This window comes from Megascapheus bottae, chromosome 26 (genome assembly GCF_031878675.1).
Source record: "Megascapheus bottae isolate mThoBot1 chromosome 26, mThoBot2.hap1, whole genome shotgun sequence".
NCBI classification, from domain to species: Eukaryota; Metazoa; Chordata; class Mammalia; order Rodentia; family Geomyidae; genus Megascapheus; species Megascapheus bottae.
Window position 1 is genome coordinate 17,092,240 of NC_143534.1, and position 17,008 is coordinate 17,109,247.

General features: G+C 41.5%; 1 protein-coding gene across 2 annotated transcripts in view; it reads right to left on the bottom strand.

The window, feature by feature from the left end:
• Positions 1-16,268, bottom strand: part of Prtfdc1 (phosphoribosyl transferase domain containing 1) — a 65,599-nt gene extending 49,331 nt beyond the window's left edge. Inside the window, exons 1-3 of one of the 2 annotated variants that reach the window (XM_090319025.1) lie at positions 15,990-16,076; positions 11,007-11,113; positions 5,287-5,470 (exon numbers count right to left, since the gene is read on the bottom strand). In XM_090319025.1, coding sequence (XP_090175151.1) covers positions 5,287-5,470; positions 11,007-11,113; positions 15,990-16,061 — 363 coding nt within the window. In that variant the 5' untranslated portion in view covers positions 16,062-16,076. Of the gene's footprint in view, positions 1-5,286; positions 5,471-11,006; positions 11,114-15,989; positions 16,077-16,144 lie in introns of those variants that run through there. The other variant, XM_090319026.1, reaches the window with a different exon arrangement.
• Positions 16,269-17,008: the final 740 nt, after the last annotated feature.

Consider the following 17,008-nt stretch of genomic DNA (forward strand, 5'->3'; position numbering starts at 1 on the left):
TGAAAAATAGTTTTAGAAAAGAAGATTAAAAGAAACCAAAACAAGCTTTAAAGAAGAGCCACCATTGGAATGCATATTGGATCCATTATACAGAGCCCAAGATTATTTTCTCTTATATTTCAGCTGTTCAGATACTTGCCAGTGCTATTGCTTTAAAAAGGGTGAGGGGAAGAATAATTATTATCAATTCCATTTGCAGTTTTTTACATTTCAATATCTCCCAAATCAGGATCCATTTCCATGCTGCCATAATTAATTTACAGCCTATATATTGTCTTAGATTTAGTGAAATCTACTATGTAGTGAAAAACATTGGGGAACACTTTTTTTTCTTTATTCTCCGTGTGTGTGTGTGTGTGTGTGTGTGTGTGTGTATGCTGGTATTGGGGATTGAACTCAGGGCCTGGGTTCCATCTCAGCCTTTTCACTCAAGGCTATTTGAGTCACAGCTCTACCTCTGGATTTTCTGGTGGTTAATTAGAGATAAGAGTCTCACAGACTTTCCTGCCCAGGCTGGCTTCAAACCATGATCCTCAAATCTTAGCCTCCTATATGGCTAGGATATAGGCTTCAGCCACTGATACCTGGCTCTATCCTTAACTTTTTAACAGACATACTTTAAGTCTGTACATCAATATCATGTCAATGTTCCTTCTAAATAATACAGATAATGGGAAAATATTTTCCCTCTGACCAGCCCCTCCTATAAACAATGGAGTCTGAACCGGTATTTTAATTCCACTTTGTTTGCTCTACCATGAAAATTTGTCAGCCAATATTTCATTATTATTTCATTATTATTTTAATCCATCACAACTTTTCTGATTTAACTCCTTGCTTATTAATTTCTTCGCTTCTATTTATCCTTTTATATTCAATTTCCAGCTTGCGAAAATCCATCCTTTATAGAGTATGTTTTCAGCCAATGCCTGTCACTGGGAAATTCTTTTAGACTACATCTAAAAAACACCTTTGAGAATCTTTATCTGACATTCACAAGAGAGTTAAAGATTAGCTGGGCATGAAAATCTAGATTAACGATTATTTCCTTTAGCTACAATACTCTTCTGATTTCTGTTCTTGCCTTTCAAAAGTCGGCTATAATTTTATATTCTAGTTCATATCATTTATTTACATGTCTCAGTGATTTCACTTCAGTTGGTCTTGCCAGTGGTGGAATGCTTCCATGCCTCATTTGAAATTTGTTTGTAAATTCAGGTTAAATGAGGAATAGTCATAGGGATTGTGCCTACGTTGCAATGTGTCTGCAGAGAGATTTTAAACTTGTTTCTACAGAAACTTAGGGAGACATGAGGAGGGGGGAAGTGCCATATTCTGAGGTCAAGAGTTTTAATATTCAAGTCTCAAAATGGCACACCCTGGACCACACAGGCCGTCACGCACACAACTACACACAATTGTACACATGGAAATGAAAACTCCAAAGGCACACGTGAAACAGACTTGTCTTTAAATATTACCTAGGAAATATTTTCTAACGTATTCCAGCCTCTGTCAACAAAGATAAGGAAGCTTTCCCAGGGTCTCCCATCACTAAAAGGTGGATTTTTCACTGTAGGCATCCTTGAGGATATCATTAAGTTTCTATAGTTTTATTGGGGTCCAAGTCTTTATTATCCACATCTATACAAGCATTGAAATCAGAGCCTGACATGCTTCCTTTGTCCCTTTGCTCTGGGGAGGTGAAAGGGTACACTCACACACATCTCATGCTCATGTTATTCATCTCTGCCCCTCCAAGGCCTCTTACGAGTTTAAGATGTATTCAAAAAGCTTTTGATGATAAATTTCATTTCATGTGAAATAAATCCAGCAAGTGGCTCACACTTGTATTCCTAACTACTGTGGGAGCTGAGATCTGAGGATCGTGGTTCAAAGCTAGCCCAGGCTTTATTTTCAATTAATCAATTATTCATTAATTGATTAATTGCCAGTCCTGGGGCTTGAACTCAGGGCCTGGACACTGTCCTTGGGCTTTCTCAAGGCTAGCACTCTATCACTTGAGCCACAGCACCACTTCCAGTTTTTACTGTGTGTGTGGTATGAAGGAATCAAACCCAGGGCTATGTGTATGCTAGGAAAGCACTATACCACTAGATCACAGACTCTACCAGCCCCTAGTTATTTATTTTTCAATGCAGGTCCTGGGGTTTAAAATCAGTGTCTGAGCGCTGTCACTTAGATTTTGTACTCAAGGCTCTACCACTTGAGCCAAAGCTCTGCTTCTGGCTAGGATTAGAGGCATGAACTACCAGCGTCAGGCTAACAGGAGACTTTTAAAGCTATCTGAAGTACTGCATAAAACTGTCACATTCAAATACTCTGGATCTAGAAAGGCATGTGTGTTGGGGGAAAAAAAAGTAAATCCTTTACAAATTAGTGGTAGCATGTAAATAAGAACTTATGAGATGTAATGTATGTTTGCATTAGTATTGCTGAAAAGTTAAATCCTAAAGTGAGTAAACTTTTGAGAGACAATCAATATTTGAGTCTTTGTGAAACAAAATAAAACCTTGACTACCTTGACAAATGTTATTAAAAGACAAGCTATGAGGCCCAAGCACATGTGTACATACAGGGTGTCATCCATGAGCTATTTTCTCTTTTGGGTAACTTTCAGAGTTTAAGTAAATTATTACATAAGGTCGATAACAAATGGTATACATGAACCTAAAACGTAATCAACCCTTTAGAGAAGTTGATGTGCTCATCTCCTGCTTGTGCCACAGTCTGTTTTGCTTGAGTTATTCTTCAGATAGGGCCTCAAGGCTTTGCCTGGCACTACCTTGGGCCTGAGATCTTCCTAGCGTTGGCCTGTGGAGTAGCTGACCTTATATAATTGTATGACCCAGCCAAGCCTTGCAGTAGTACTATCTAAGGCAATCTTTTTCTATGTGGATAGTATTCATGCAAATTCATTTCATACTGTGTGGAAAGTTCAATACCATAAAAAAGATAAGCCAAACAGCCCAGAGCCCTGTGGAACTGTCCTATAAACTGGAGGGCAACTGGCAACTGAGACCGATCTGGGAGAATCATTGTAGAAATGACATAGATGCCAAAGACTGGGCCCAGGAAAGTCTTGGTCCTTCAGTAAAATAAACTTTCATCTCTTTATCCTCACAAACGAATTTTCAAAGAATCACATCATCCTTTTATTCCTGACAGGACTTTTATTCCTTGGGCTCCAGAGGAGAAGGAAGGCAATAGGTAGCATTGAATCTTTACCCCATCATCCAATCTTACACACTGTGTTTCTGAGCTTTCACTGGGGCTATAGGACAGGAAGGAATAAAATGACACCAGGCTTTCCAACAGCATCCAAGTGCACACTCACTCAGTCCTCTCTCTTGGGAACTTCTGAAGGAATACATAGGATATTTCAATGACCACTGTGTCCTCTGAGGTTTTTTCAAGATGTCTACACCCTGTGAATAGGTTTGGAAGTATGAGGGAGTGCCAAGTGCCCTCAGAACATGAGCCAATCCTGTTCCCCTTATTTGATAGGTTTGTATTCATTATTTTATTGGTCTGTGTTGTGGGTGGAAAGCTGTTTACATCATACCCCAGACAATGAAGATACAATTACCATACAAGGCTGACCATATTTAATTTGGAGACCAAATTCGCTTCAGGGAACAGGTAGTCTTTCACATGAGGTAGTCAGATGATTTGTGTTGCCTTAGTGATAGACAAGATGAGAAGAGAGGGAAAGAGGGAAGATGATCATTTTTGAGTCTTCTGAGTCCTAAGGTACAAGACAAAAGCTCAGGTGTACAATATGTGAGGGCCAAATGACTGTGGAGAAGCTGTAACATGGATTACTCGGAACCCCCCACATCCTTCTCCCAAGGAAAACATGGCAATGTGAAAATACGTGCCTAGAGAAGTGTCAGTGGCTTGTGTTTGTAGTCCTAAATACTGACGAGGCTGAGATCTAAAGGGTCAAAGTGCAAAGCCACCCTCAGAAGATAAGAACTTAAGACTCTAACTCCAAAATAACCTCTAAAAATGCTGGGCTGGAGGCATGGCTCAGAGCAACAGTTGTGCTGGAATGCATGCCTCTAGGTGAAAGCCTCAGTAACAGACTGTTGAAAGAAATACACACTGGACAGATTAGGAAGTGAGTCGGAGCTCCATGATTTAATTTGGCATGGATACAATGCTGTTAGTTTCAGAAAGACCATCTTTATTCAGGGCTATAGACATAATGTCAAAACATTTTTATATTCAAAAATATAATTTCTGCAATAGAGTTAAACTAAAAATAACAAGAAATTTCTGGAAAACCCCCAAATATTTGAAAACAAAACAACATGAAAGAACCAATGGGAAAATGAGGAAGTCATAAGAAAAATTATAAAATAGATTTAACTAACGAAAGTAAAAATAACATATCAAAGTATGTGGGATATAGCCAAAGGAAAATTTACATCATTACATGTTTATATTAAAAACAAGTCTGAAACCTATGAACTAAACTTCTAACCAGTGAAACAAAATCAAATTAACCTCAAACAAAAAGAAGGAAGGAAATAATTAAGATAAAAGCATAAGTTAATGAAATTGGAAACAGTGAGAAAATTAATGGAACTGAAAACAGTAAGAAAATCAAGGAAGCAATAAATTGGCCTTTTGAACTAAAAACAATTAATAGCTCTGTAATTATTGAAGTTGAAGCAAAAATGGAAGATACAACTTAATAAGAATATCAAGAGTGGTTGTCGCTAGGAGACTATAGATATTCAAGATGCTGAGGGAGCCAGATGCCAGTGGTTCATGCCTATAATCTAGCTACTGAGGAGGCTGGGATCTAAGGATCATAGTTCAAAACCAGCCAGGAAAGTCCAGGAAAGTCCATGAGATTCTTATCTTAAGGGAGATCCCTTGAGCAAAAATGCTCAGGGACAGTGCCCTGCCCTGAGTTCAAACTGGCCTTTAAATAAATTAGAACTTTATTGATTGATTGTCAGTCCTGGTGCTTAAGCTCAGGGCCAGAGCACTGTGCTTGGGCTTTCTCAAAGCTAGAGTCCACCATTTGAGCTGCTTTCGACTTTTTTTTTTCCTATGTATGTGGTACTGAGGAATAGAACCCAGGTCTTTGTGAATGCTAGGTAAACACTCTTACCACTAAGACATACTCTTGGCCCCTTTCACTTCAATTTTTAAAAATTCATCTCTGCATGTTCATTTATTCGTTCTTATATTCTGGCACAATGTGAATTCTAAATACCAGGCATTAAAAATGAACATGAAATAACTTACCTTGTAACTTTTTAGTCGGATGAAATCGACCTTCATAGAGACAAATCGATCGGAATTCCGGCTGATGTTCTTGAGGTGCTCCACGAGGTCAGCACAGAACTTGTAGCCCCCTTTAAGCACGCACAAGACCATGATGTCACAGTTCCCAATGTCCTTCATTATATCCTTGGCCAGCCGCTCGATTCTGAAAGAAGTAAGGGGTAAGAATTAGACTAAAACACAACTATTTCTCTCCCCTGCCCCCCTTTTGTTTTGTCAGTTGTGGGGCTTGAACTCTGGGCCTGGGTGCTGTCCCTGAGCTCTCCAGCCCAAGGCTAACACTCTACCACTTGAGTCACAGCACCACTTGCAGTTTTCTGATGATTAAATGGAGATAAGAGTCTTATGGACTTTCATGGCCAGGGTGGCTGTGAACCATGATCCTCAAATCTCAGCCAGCTGAGTAGCTAGGATTACTGGCGCCCTGCTGAAACACAGCTATTCCTGAGTATTTTGGTTCCTATAATAAAAACACAAGGTGTGTTACAGGAAAAGCGCTGTGAAGGCTGACACACAGAGCATGTTTAACACGTTTGTTCCTATATGCCATAAAAATTAAAATGTTGCTAGGTGTCAGTGGTACCTAGTTACTCAGAAGGCTGAGATCCAAGGATTGGGATTCAAATCTAGTCTAGGCAGAAAAGTTTGTGAGACTCTTATCTTCAATTAACCAGTTTCACAAATGAGCACGATCAGCATTAAGAAAGTCCAGGGAACACAGATGTACTTTTACTTCCTATTTCCTTTTTCTCTGCCATAAAATGAGTATATCATCAAATGCCATCTTAACTTCACTGAGGCACAGCTAGGTACTGCGATAATAACATAATATATAACACACATGATTGACTCTATAGTGTGTGTGTGTGTATGTGCGTGCACACACACACCTGCGCATGCATGCTTAAATTCAAGTCTCACACTATCATTCCGCATTTTTTCTCCCAGCTGGTACTCTACCACTTGAAATGTGTTTCCAGTTCAGTTTCTTGCTGGTTAATTGGAGCTAGATCCTCCATATACACATATACATACAGAATGTTAATAATAGTTTTAGGCAACATTTCTCAAAATATGATAATAAAATACATACATTAGAATATCTGCCATGTGCTTTTAAGAGATATATTTGTTTCTTTTATGATGGAAACAGGGAATCAACACATCGTCTCCACAAAAAAAGCAAAAAGAAATCACTGGACAGAACTGTCCAAAACATCCATCTCAGCACTCTAGAAATCAGCCAAAGGCATACGACAAACAGAAGCATTTAATCGTAGACACAAAGAGTACTGAGTGGAAACTGTACACGTCTATGGCACTTTTGTCCATTTTCCCCACCATGCCTCAGCTCTGTTGTTCAACAGTACTGCCAAGGAGGACTCACTTGACTAGGCACCTGGTACACTAATCTGGCCATCTTAGAAACCTGCCTCCATGAATATAAAGCGCAGTCTCATTTTAACAATGAACTGGAGAACCAGTTGGGATTTGATAGAAAGCTCTGAGGGGTTAGAGAGTCATAGAGCAGGGATCCACAATAATTTCTGCATATATCTCAAGCTGACCGGAGGCTATACATGTATAAAACAGAGATTAGAACATGTACAAGCCACCCACACATCGTTGGAAGCTGGAGACAGCATGTATGAACAGAGGAGGAAAAAAAGAGACCATGGAAAAATAAAAGCCGGAAAAGACTTGGAAAACACTGCATGGAAATCTGAATATGCTTAAGACTACAAACATATCCATCCACCAGAGAATGGAAGCTTTACTGCCTCAAAAGTCTTCTAGTCAAGCTTAAACTATTCAAATATGAAAATAAACCCTAGTCAGTAGGGCTTAAACATAAGAATAGAAAAATATAAAACTTAGGCAGCAGTGGGGAAACAAATTCACAGAGTGGAAAACAACAGAAGAAAGAAAGACAATAATAGCAATGAATAGCAAACAGTTATCAAAATGAAGGTTTTAAATGATTACATCAATAATCATTTCAAATGAAAATGGTATCAGTACATCAATTAAAAGGCAGAGTGTCACAAGCTCAATTACATGTTACTTACAAGAAACCCACTTTAACGTAAAGACACAGATCAATTAAAAGTAAAGGAACAGAGAAGGCCATGCCATGCTGATGCTAATAAAAAGTAAGACTTTAGAGCAAGGGGAATTTCAGGGATAAAGAGAAGCAGAACAATAGTAAAGAGGTCAGCCCCGTGAGTAAACGTAACATAGGACCAGGCACTGATAACTCACACCTGTAACAATCACTACTCAGGAGGCTGAGATCTGAGGACCTGCATTTGAAGACAGCCTGGGCAGAAAAGCCCAGGAGAGTCTTATCTTCTATTAATTAACCAGCAAAAAGGCTGAAGCAGAGCAGCGGCCTTGAGTAAAATAGTTCAAGCCCCAGTACCAGGCACAAGGAGAGAGGGAGGGAGGGAGGGAGGAAGAGAGAGGGGGGGTAAGGAGGGAGGAGGGAGGGAGAGAGGAAGGGAGGGAGGGAAGGAGGGAGGGAGGGAGGGAGGGAGGGAGGGAGGGAGGGAGAGAGAGTGGAAGGAAGGAAGGAAGGAAGGAAGGAAGGAAGGAAGGAAGGAAGGGAGGGAGGGAGGGAGGGAGAGAGGGAGGGAGGGAGGGAGGGAGGGAGGGAGGCAGGTAGGCAGGCAGGCAGGCAGAGAGACAGAGAGACAGAGACAGACACAGAGAAACAGAGGAAAAAGGGAAAAGAAGAGAAACAAATGAACAGGGAAAGAGAAAGAAATCAGAAGAGAGAAATGAAAAAAAGAAAAAGGGAAGGAAGGAAAGAAGGAAATTTAACATAATGTATATGTGCTTACAGTAAAATGTGTTTAGCCTGCTGTACCTGCCAGGAGAAATAGACAAATTCACAAATGATTTGAAGACCTCAACATTCCTTCACCACTCATTGTCAGATCCAACAGTCAGACAGGTTAGTATTTACTGAGCAACAACAAAACTGGGTGTAATTGTCAAGCATAAAATACTTCATCTAAAGACAGAAAACACATTCCTCTCAACACATACCAATAGGAAAAAGGAAAAAAAACAAGTCACAGACTGAGAAAAAATATTTGTGAATCATACATATGATAAAGGAACTTGTAGCCCAAATACATATTTTTAAAACTTACAATAAGAAAACAATCAAATTAAAAATTAACAAATGACTTGAATAAACATTTCTCCAACAAGATATGAATAGCTAATAGCACACTGATTCAGAAAATGCCAATTAAAACCATAATGACAAGTATATACCCACTAAAATGGGTATAACCCAATGTACACACGATATAAAATATTGGCAAGTATGTGAAAAAGCTGTATGGATCATAGGGCTGAATGTAGATGGCTTAGGAAATAATCTGTCATTTCTTAAACTGATTTTTACTCCACGAAACCCATTCAAGAAAAATAAAAAGCCAATGCCAGTGGATTACAGGTCCTGTAAGGTGAGATCGGAGAATCACTATTTAAAGCCAGCAGGAGAAACAAAGTCTGTGAGACTCTTATTTACAATTAACCAAAAAGCCAAAAGTGGAGATGTGGTTTTAAGTGGTAGTCTGCTCTCCTTGAGCCAAAAGTCTCAGGCCCTGAGTTCAAGCTCCAATCCCAGCACAATATATGTCCACATAAAGACTAATATGTTCACAGAAGCCTTATTCACAACAGTCAAAATAAGAGATCCAAATGTCCATTCAACTGGTGAATCACTCACTAGAATACTCTATGATTTTATTTTAATGAGACATCCAGAAAAATAATTGCACAGGAAAAGAGACAGGTTTGCAACAGTCTGGTGGTGGTGGTGGGAATACGGTTGACTACGAACATATTTTTTTTTTTTGTAGAGTGGAAATGATGATTTGTCCAAGCATACAGACTTACGAGAATTACTGAGTCACTTGGCCATAATAGGTGAATTTTGTAGTCTATAGAGATGGCTTAATGTTTGTTTTAAAAGTGAGGATTGGTGTTCCCAGCCTCCACCCCAGCCACTGATGGAAGATTTTCAGACATAAACGTTAGGATTATGTGCTATGAACAAGTTTACAGGGCAATTCTGTACAGAGAAGAGGCCTGTAGTCAATCTACCCTGGACTCAATTAAATTTTAGGTCATCCTGTTAATGAACTGAAACCACAATATTCAAGTTAGAAGCAAGAATTTATTTAAACTAAGGGCCTCTCAAAATAGGTGTTAAGAAAACTCTCTTGAGAAAGAAGCAGTGAACATAAAACTTCTCTCTGCACCAATAATGTTGGTTTAATTATTCAACTCCAGTATATTCTCCCTCTTTTTTATTTTCCAGAAATTCTGTATCTGAAATAGGATAATATCCATTTTTAATCACTAATTTCTAGGTTTAACAATGAAAAAATTGAGAATCACCTGTTCACTCAATCATAGACTTTCTCTTTCCCTCTGAAGGTCAGACTTGCATTTCATGGAAAATCTACCTAAAGCTAGACCAAAGAACGACTTGACTTATTTTAATAATATTCTATAAATTGAACGAACAAGCAACTTGCAAGTCATAAACAATGGAAAAATCTAAAAATATGGAGGAAGGAATGACAACTCTTTTTGCTTCTTGACAGTGACTCATGAAAAAGATAATATCCTGGAAAGAATGAGTATTCAGTGTGTTTTGAACTTTCTTTTCTCAGAAGACTTAGTTCATAAAGTTTAATTTTAACTCAAAAGACTATAATAAATTAAAATAAAATAGAGATAGAAGTACTATAGCAACCCAGATTCTCACTCCCCATAGTCTTTCTCATGCTAAATTCTGGGAATGACAAACCTCTAGGATGGAAGAAAGTGTGTTGTAAACACCAAGAAACTTGTTTTCCATATAAATGTGGAAGCTTCAGTATTCAACCTTTGTCCAGAATTCAGGAGTGTATAAACAGTCTTGCATTACTGCAGTTTTGCTAAAGGGCCATTAACCTGTAAATCCTCATGTTTGTGGCCTTCTAAAAACCTGGAGTAAATTGAAGTGACATGAGAGGGAGGGGCTTAAAACAGGATAGACAATGTCTTTGAGAAGCCAGTTGTCTAGAAAGAAACCAGAGAATGTCTGTGGACAGTGAACAGGCAGGGAAGCACTAGAAATAGCATGCTACAAATAGTTCTCTGCAAATACTTTTAAACTACAAATGTTATTTTTCTCAAAACATTGCCACCGGCCAGGAAATACAATCTTATATAGAGCAGCTAACCTGAGACATATTACTTGATCCAAGAGAAATGTAAGTTACAGGAATGTCTGAACTTTCAAGGTGTGTCCTGTGACAATAAAAGTCACCTCTAGCCTCTTCCCCATTAATTTAGGAGTCTGTGATAAGCATGAGAACAAAAGTTTTAGGTGAAAAGCAATGCTTTCCTGGCCCCAATCTTTATTTGTATAGGACATTATTATTTTGAGGCTATTACTTTCAAATAGTTTATTTATGTAAGCTGAGCAAATGGTCAGTATACAATCCACTTAAAGCGTAGACACTGCAGACTAAATTTGCTATTCTATAAAAGTTCTTTCTACCACAATTAAAAGGAGGTTGAGAAGAGGGTTCTCAAGTATACTGTGAGATTTCCACAAGAGAGGATCAAGCCAGTTCCGCACCAAGACTAACACAGGAAATAACACTCACCTGTCCACAATGATGCCATGAGGTATGAGCACAGAGTCCAGATCTCCATAATAGTGCTGTGGGTATGTGAATAAATTCAAGTCATATCCTGGCCAGTTGTCCAGAATCTGTAAATCAAATTATTTCTGTGAATGATATTTTTCATTGGAAAACTTTATTTTTTAAAATAGAATCTCGGGGGGGCGTGGGGGGGGAGGGAAATGGGTACTAAGACATTTGAAAGGGTATCAATGTATGTGAATTAATGCACCTTCTATCTGGCAAATATCATGTAACTCCTTTACTAATTACAATTAAAAAAAAATAAAATAGAATCTCAGGGACTTTCCTCCTTTGGCTGTTTTCAAACCTCACTTCTCAGATTGCAGCTTTCTGAGTAGCTAGGATTATAGGCATGAGCCACTAGGTGCCCTGCTTGGAATTTGTTTTTAAAATGTAATTAATAACTGAAGTATGTCATTTGAACAACACATTAATATTAGACACAGAGAATATGCCTAAGTCTGACCGAAATGTTGCATTGAATCATATTCTCTCCACCTACGAAGAACCCTGTGAGGTAAAGGTTTACTAGACCTGGAGAAAAGACAGTGTTAGGGTTGCAGGTGTGGCTCAAGTGGTAGAGCAGCTGCAGTTCAAACCCCAGTACCACTCAAGTTGTTTCAAAGCTTCCTATTCAACTCCAACTGTCCACTTCTCTGATACATCTCCAGGATAGTGTGTGTGTGTGTGTGTGTGTGTGTGTGTGTGTGTGCACGCACATGTACACGTTCTTTCTGTTTTGTCTCCCTGGGATATTAGCTCCTATGTGTTCTTTCTTTTTTGTCCATTTTTGTCTTGCGGGGATATTAGCTCCTTCTGGAAGAGACTATATTCTTCAATCTCCGGTGTTTACAACACTGACCTAGAACATGTCCACAAAAATATCCAGTGAATGACAGTTTAATTTATTTCACAGACTACCAACTATTAAAACTCCAGGCTCAGCTTTGTTGTTTCTCGTGACAACAAAACCCCAAAAAAAACAACAACCAAAAAAACCCACCAGAGTTCAAGACTCTGTGGATTCATAGCTGCTGGGAGACCAACAGTCCAAAGTATAGGCCATCTACATATTTGACAAGTATTACGTTTTCTCTGCTTCTTCCAGCAAACTATTGCTAGGAACTGACGGCTGAACTTGAGAGTGACCCTGGCTCTCACCCTAAGAATTCCCTGGGCTTGCTGCCACCTCTAACACCCCAATGGCTGTCAGAGCCTATGGGGACAGCTGCGCCAAAAAGGCCACCATCTTCCAGGAGATCCTCTGGCAGGCCACATGGAAGTCTAGCCAAAAGCTCTGATGAGCACTGGGCCCCAGGGTGTGGTGGTGGTGGAGTAGTGAAAGAGATTACTCAAGCACTCTCTGGCTCCCTTTCGGGACCACACACTCTGCTCACCTCTGAAAGCCCTGCCACCGGTGTCACCAGTGGAATTAATTCCTCCCCAGGAAATCTCCCACTGCCCTTGGTTAGCCTTGAGTCTCAAAGATTCCAAGTCCAAGAGTGTGGCTCTGATTGTTGTTGACAGGAGTTAGAGAAATCACCTTCTCTGAGACTCGGTTTCATTGTCCTTCAAATAAGAGCCTTACTTAAAGGGCAGGTAGTATATTAATTAGCATAAAGCAAATGCTTAACAGATGATGCCCAAAAAAATGAAAAAGAAAAGAAGGCCAAAAATCAACATCAATGGTCAACAGCACCACAGAAATATGCGACACATTTAAGGCAGTTTTTTTGTTTGTTTGTTTTGTTTTGTTTTTTTGGCACAGGATCTCATGTTTACTAATACCTTTCAGTCTCAATTTGTTCATCAACAGAATGGAATCAGGGCTTGCCTCCTATGGCGAACTGTGAGGACTAAATCATATAGATAATAAATATAAGACTCATACAAGTACCTCTCCTATACAAATGGTATTAGCCATCAAGATATATTAAACATCAATCACATGTGAGTTAAATAAATGATTATATAAATTATATTCTAGGGTGGAGAGTTTGACTCTACTCTAGTGGTAGAGTGCTTTCCTAGCATGTACAAAGACCCAGGTTCAATTTCTCAATACTACATACAGAGGAATTGAAAAAGCCAGAAGTGGGGTACTGTGGCTCAAGTGGTAGAGCTCCAGTCTTGAGAAAGCCAAGGATAGTGCTCAGGCCCTGAGTTCAAACCCCAGGACTGGCAATCAATCAATCAAGTTCTACTTTATTTAAAGAAAGATCTCAAAGCTCACCACAGTCTTTCTGTCTCCAGCTGTAATTTTAAAAGTGGAAAAAATACATTTATCTGTAACTGTTCTGTGATCCCAATTGGCCATTATTTCCAATTAACTTGAAATAGTATTTTCACCATTGGAGTAAATGACAATTAGGGGTGAAGAGCTCTTGCTTTATACTTTATGCTTTGTAATGTTGCCTGAAAATCCTGTTGTGAATGAGTGTAAACCTAGAGGAATGACCATTGCTCTGAACCTTAGATTATAATGTTTCTCTGTTTTGTTGGGGTGTTTTTCATCACAAGAAATCTTTAAATAGTTTCAGTATCGTGGATAATATGGTCTCTAAGTTTATTCAGCTCAATGGTTTCTCTGTTCAAAGAAGCAAAACATCACCAAGTCATGGAGGAGGCATAGTAACTGTCACTTTATTCAACATTCAAATCTCAGAACCAGTTCATGTTCTTTTATTCTCATTTGAGAATAAAGGTTCTCATGGAGAACCTTCTTTTCCAAGTCATTACACAACGTAACACACACACACACACACACACACACACACACACACACACACTCATTTGCTTAGACTACTTTTTGTAGTTTGGCCCTCAGGGAGGAACACATTTTGGAAACACTATATAGCATTTGAGTTTTATACCCATGGCCTCACTTGGCCCTACTCAGTCAGCTCTGCAGACCCATGTCACTGTTTTTCAGGCTCATGTTCATCCCTCTATCTGTAAAGAAAAGGGCAGTCCCATCTTTCAGTCCTGATTCAAAGAAACCCAGACAGGAACATCAACCCAGACTCCTTAACCACATATTTAGAATGACTGAGCAAGCAGTTTAGAAGCAGGGCCCTAGGTTCTACTACGTGAGGAATGAAGGAGGCTGCGTAATACCTTCTTCTTAAGTAGGTTCTGCACTCAGAAGGTAAAAGACGTTGTGGCCAAGCGAAGTTGTGCTTTCAACAGACCCCACCCTGATCTCTCCCCACATCCAATTCTTCTACTCCATTCCCATGAGAGTGAAGATGGACACAGGCTAAGCAGAGACAACCATGACAGAAACAACAGTCATTTTTTTCTTCTTATTCCAAACAAGCACAGGCACTAAACTATAGCTCTTTTGATCGAACCAAACAGAAAAACAAAAATAATAACCTGTCTCTAAAAAAACAATCTAGGAGGGGAAAGATGATCTTGTCTCTCTTCTTGAGAAATAACCAAAGGGTAACAACCAAGAAGCTGATGATTTTCTCAACTGGTGATCAAATGATAACCAACTTGGAGAGAAATTTCTAAACTTAGGGTTTATATCTATCATTTGACAAACAGATATGATACCATTCATTGTTAATAAGCCCTACCTATTCCATTCAATGGAAAGCGGGTGAGAGCCATTTAAAACCTGACTATTCCACCCTTCTCTTAAATGAATCAGACTTTTTCTATTTGTCACACATGACTAGTATAGTCATGTAAATGTGTGATTTACACATTTTCTTGGTCCCTCAGCATTCATGAGGATTAATAAACAGCACAGTACACAGGGCTGGCTCCTACCTGTTCCCCACCCACCCATATTTTTATAGGAGCTACAACTTCCCCTTGGTTTTTCACACCCCTCCCTACAAGGCTCTGTACATTTCCAGAATTCTCTTCTCCAACTTTCCTTTCCTTCGCTTTCCTATGAGTCATGAATTTCCTTCCATTAGCACCTTGAATACTCACAAAACCTAGATTTGCCTGTTTATGAAGTCATTCCAACAATCACAAGTTTTATTGGAGAAAAATGGCATAAATGTAAGACTATTTCCATCCTATGTGGGTTATTTCCAGTGTTGGTGGGCTCTCATGTCTCCTCTAGAAGACAGATCTCACCAAGACTGGCCTGTGACTTGTTCCCTGCTGTGAGGGGGGCTATACACCCATTAGGAACCCAGCAGGGCATATGTGAGTGGAATGAACAAACAAAATGTGCTCTTTTAAGAAGGAAAGATCCTGATGTTGAATTAAGAATCAAGTCACACATTTCAACCTGAATAGTTCTGTTTGAATAGGAGGTGTTCCTTCTCCAACCTACTCCTTCTAATTCAGTCATAAACAGATTATCTGTGAATTACACATAGAGCTCTGGAAAGAGAATCTGAACCGCAAGTGAGCTCCACCTCCAGCCCTCTCCACCTTCTCACAGGACAGATGCCTGACACATCTGGATTACCACAGGGTCTGACTAGGTCCATCCAGGTCGCTGAGAGATGGCTGCCACCTGAGGCATTTTTTTTCAGGGTGTGTCCCATTCTCCCTCCCCCACCCCCACTCACCCCGGTACACGTGGATATTTCACACACATCCTCTCCAAATCATCTCCCTTTATAGAGGAGGCTTAGGTCAGTTCTAGGCGGCTGGCTTGTCCCAGGGCTTGGGCAGAGAGCCCTGGGCCTGGGCTCCCGAGCTCCCGAGCTCCCGAGCTCCAGCTCCCTCCACTGGCACTGCTTCGTGGCCTAGCTGCCCTCAAGAACTCTCAGGATCTTTTTGGTTAAACAAAACTTGGAGCCCGGCCCTGAAGGAATTCAGAAAGCAGCACAAATAGGGGGACAGCGCGGGGGGGGGTCTTCGTAGACCCGCGGGTGGGGAGGGGGGACCCAGGGAACCCTCGCCAGTCGTCGGATGGCACGGGGGTCGGGGGGAGGTAGGGTGGAGGTGTACTGGGCTTGCGGATACCAGCGATCCCTTCCAGCTCCAAGAACAAAGCAACTGGTCAGCTCTCACCCGAAAGGCACGCAGGCCAGGCATGGCATCAAGGAGGAGGGCGCCCAGGAGCGGGGTGGGGAAGGGGAGCGCCCGACTGGGCCCCGAAATCAGCAGTTTGCATTTACCACGACGCCTCGCCCGTAATCTGGCGCCTCGCCGCCGCTGCTCCGGGCCATGGATCTCCCGGGGAACGCGGGAAGGAAAGTCGCGCGCGGGAGGGCTGCGGTGGTGGGGCGGGGGATGGGACGTGGGAACGCCGCCCCGGCCGCCCCGCCCCCCGGGCCAGCGGGCGGGAAAGCCCGCGGCCCCCGCCCTCGTCCCCACCCCCCGCCCCGCGCGGGCCGCAGGGCCCCGGGGGGCGCCCGAGCGCGCGGCGGCGGCCAGGCGCGTCGCAGCTGCGGGGCCGCGCGCTCCGCCCGAGCGCAGGCCCGGGGCGCGTCCTTGGCGGCCGCCTGCGAACCCCGGAGCCCCGCCGCCGGCTCCACGCGCCCGGCTGGCGCCCGGGAAAAGCGGTTGGCCCCGAGGCTCGCGCTGCCCACGGAAAGCCACCATTCTCGATGCCCTGGTCCCCGTGCTGGCTGCGAGGCTGGCCATCTCTTTGACTGCTCCTTGCCAGTTTGGATGGGCTCGATTATTCCTCGTCCTCAAGCTATGTTAAGAGCGTTTCTTGACTGATTGATAGATTGAGTGCTTTAACCTTGGGTCACATCCGAAGTGATGCTCTTGTGCTCTCTAGGCCTTTCCTTGCTGCTGCATCTAAAGAAGGGGACACAGGGCTTCATGGCCTCTGAAAAAAAAAAAAAACCAAACCAAACCAAACAACACCATATGGTCAGATGTTCATTGGGTCAGCAATCGCTCGCCACCGATTAGAATGCATCTGTTGTTTAAATCCAGCTTCCAGTCCCAGTCCCAGACTCCTAATCCAATGTCCTTTCCTACAGTGTCCTGCTTTGCCTGCATCTGTACCCATTATCCCGGCCTCGGAC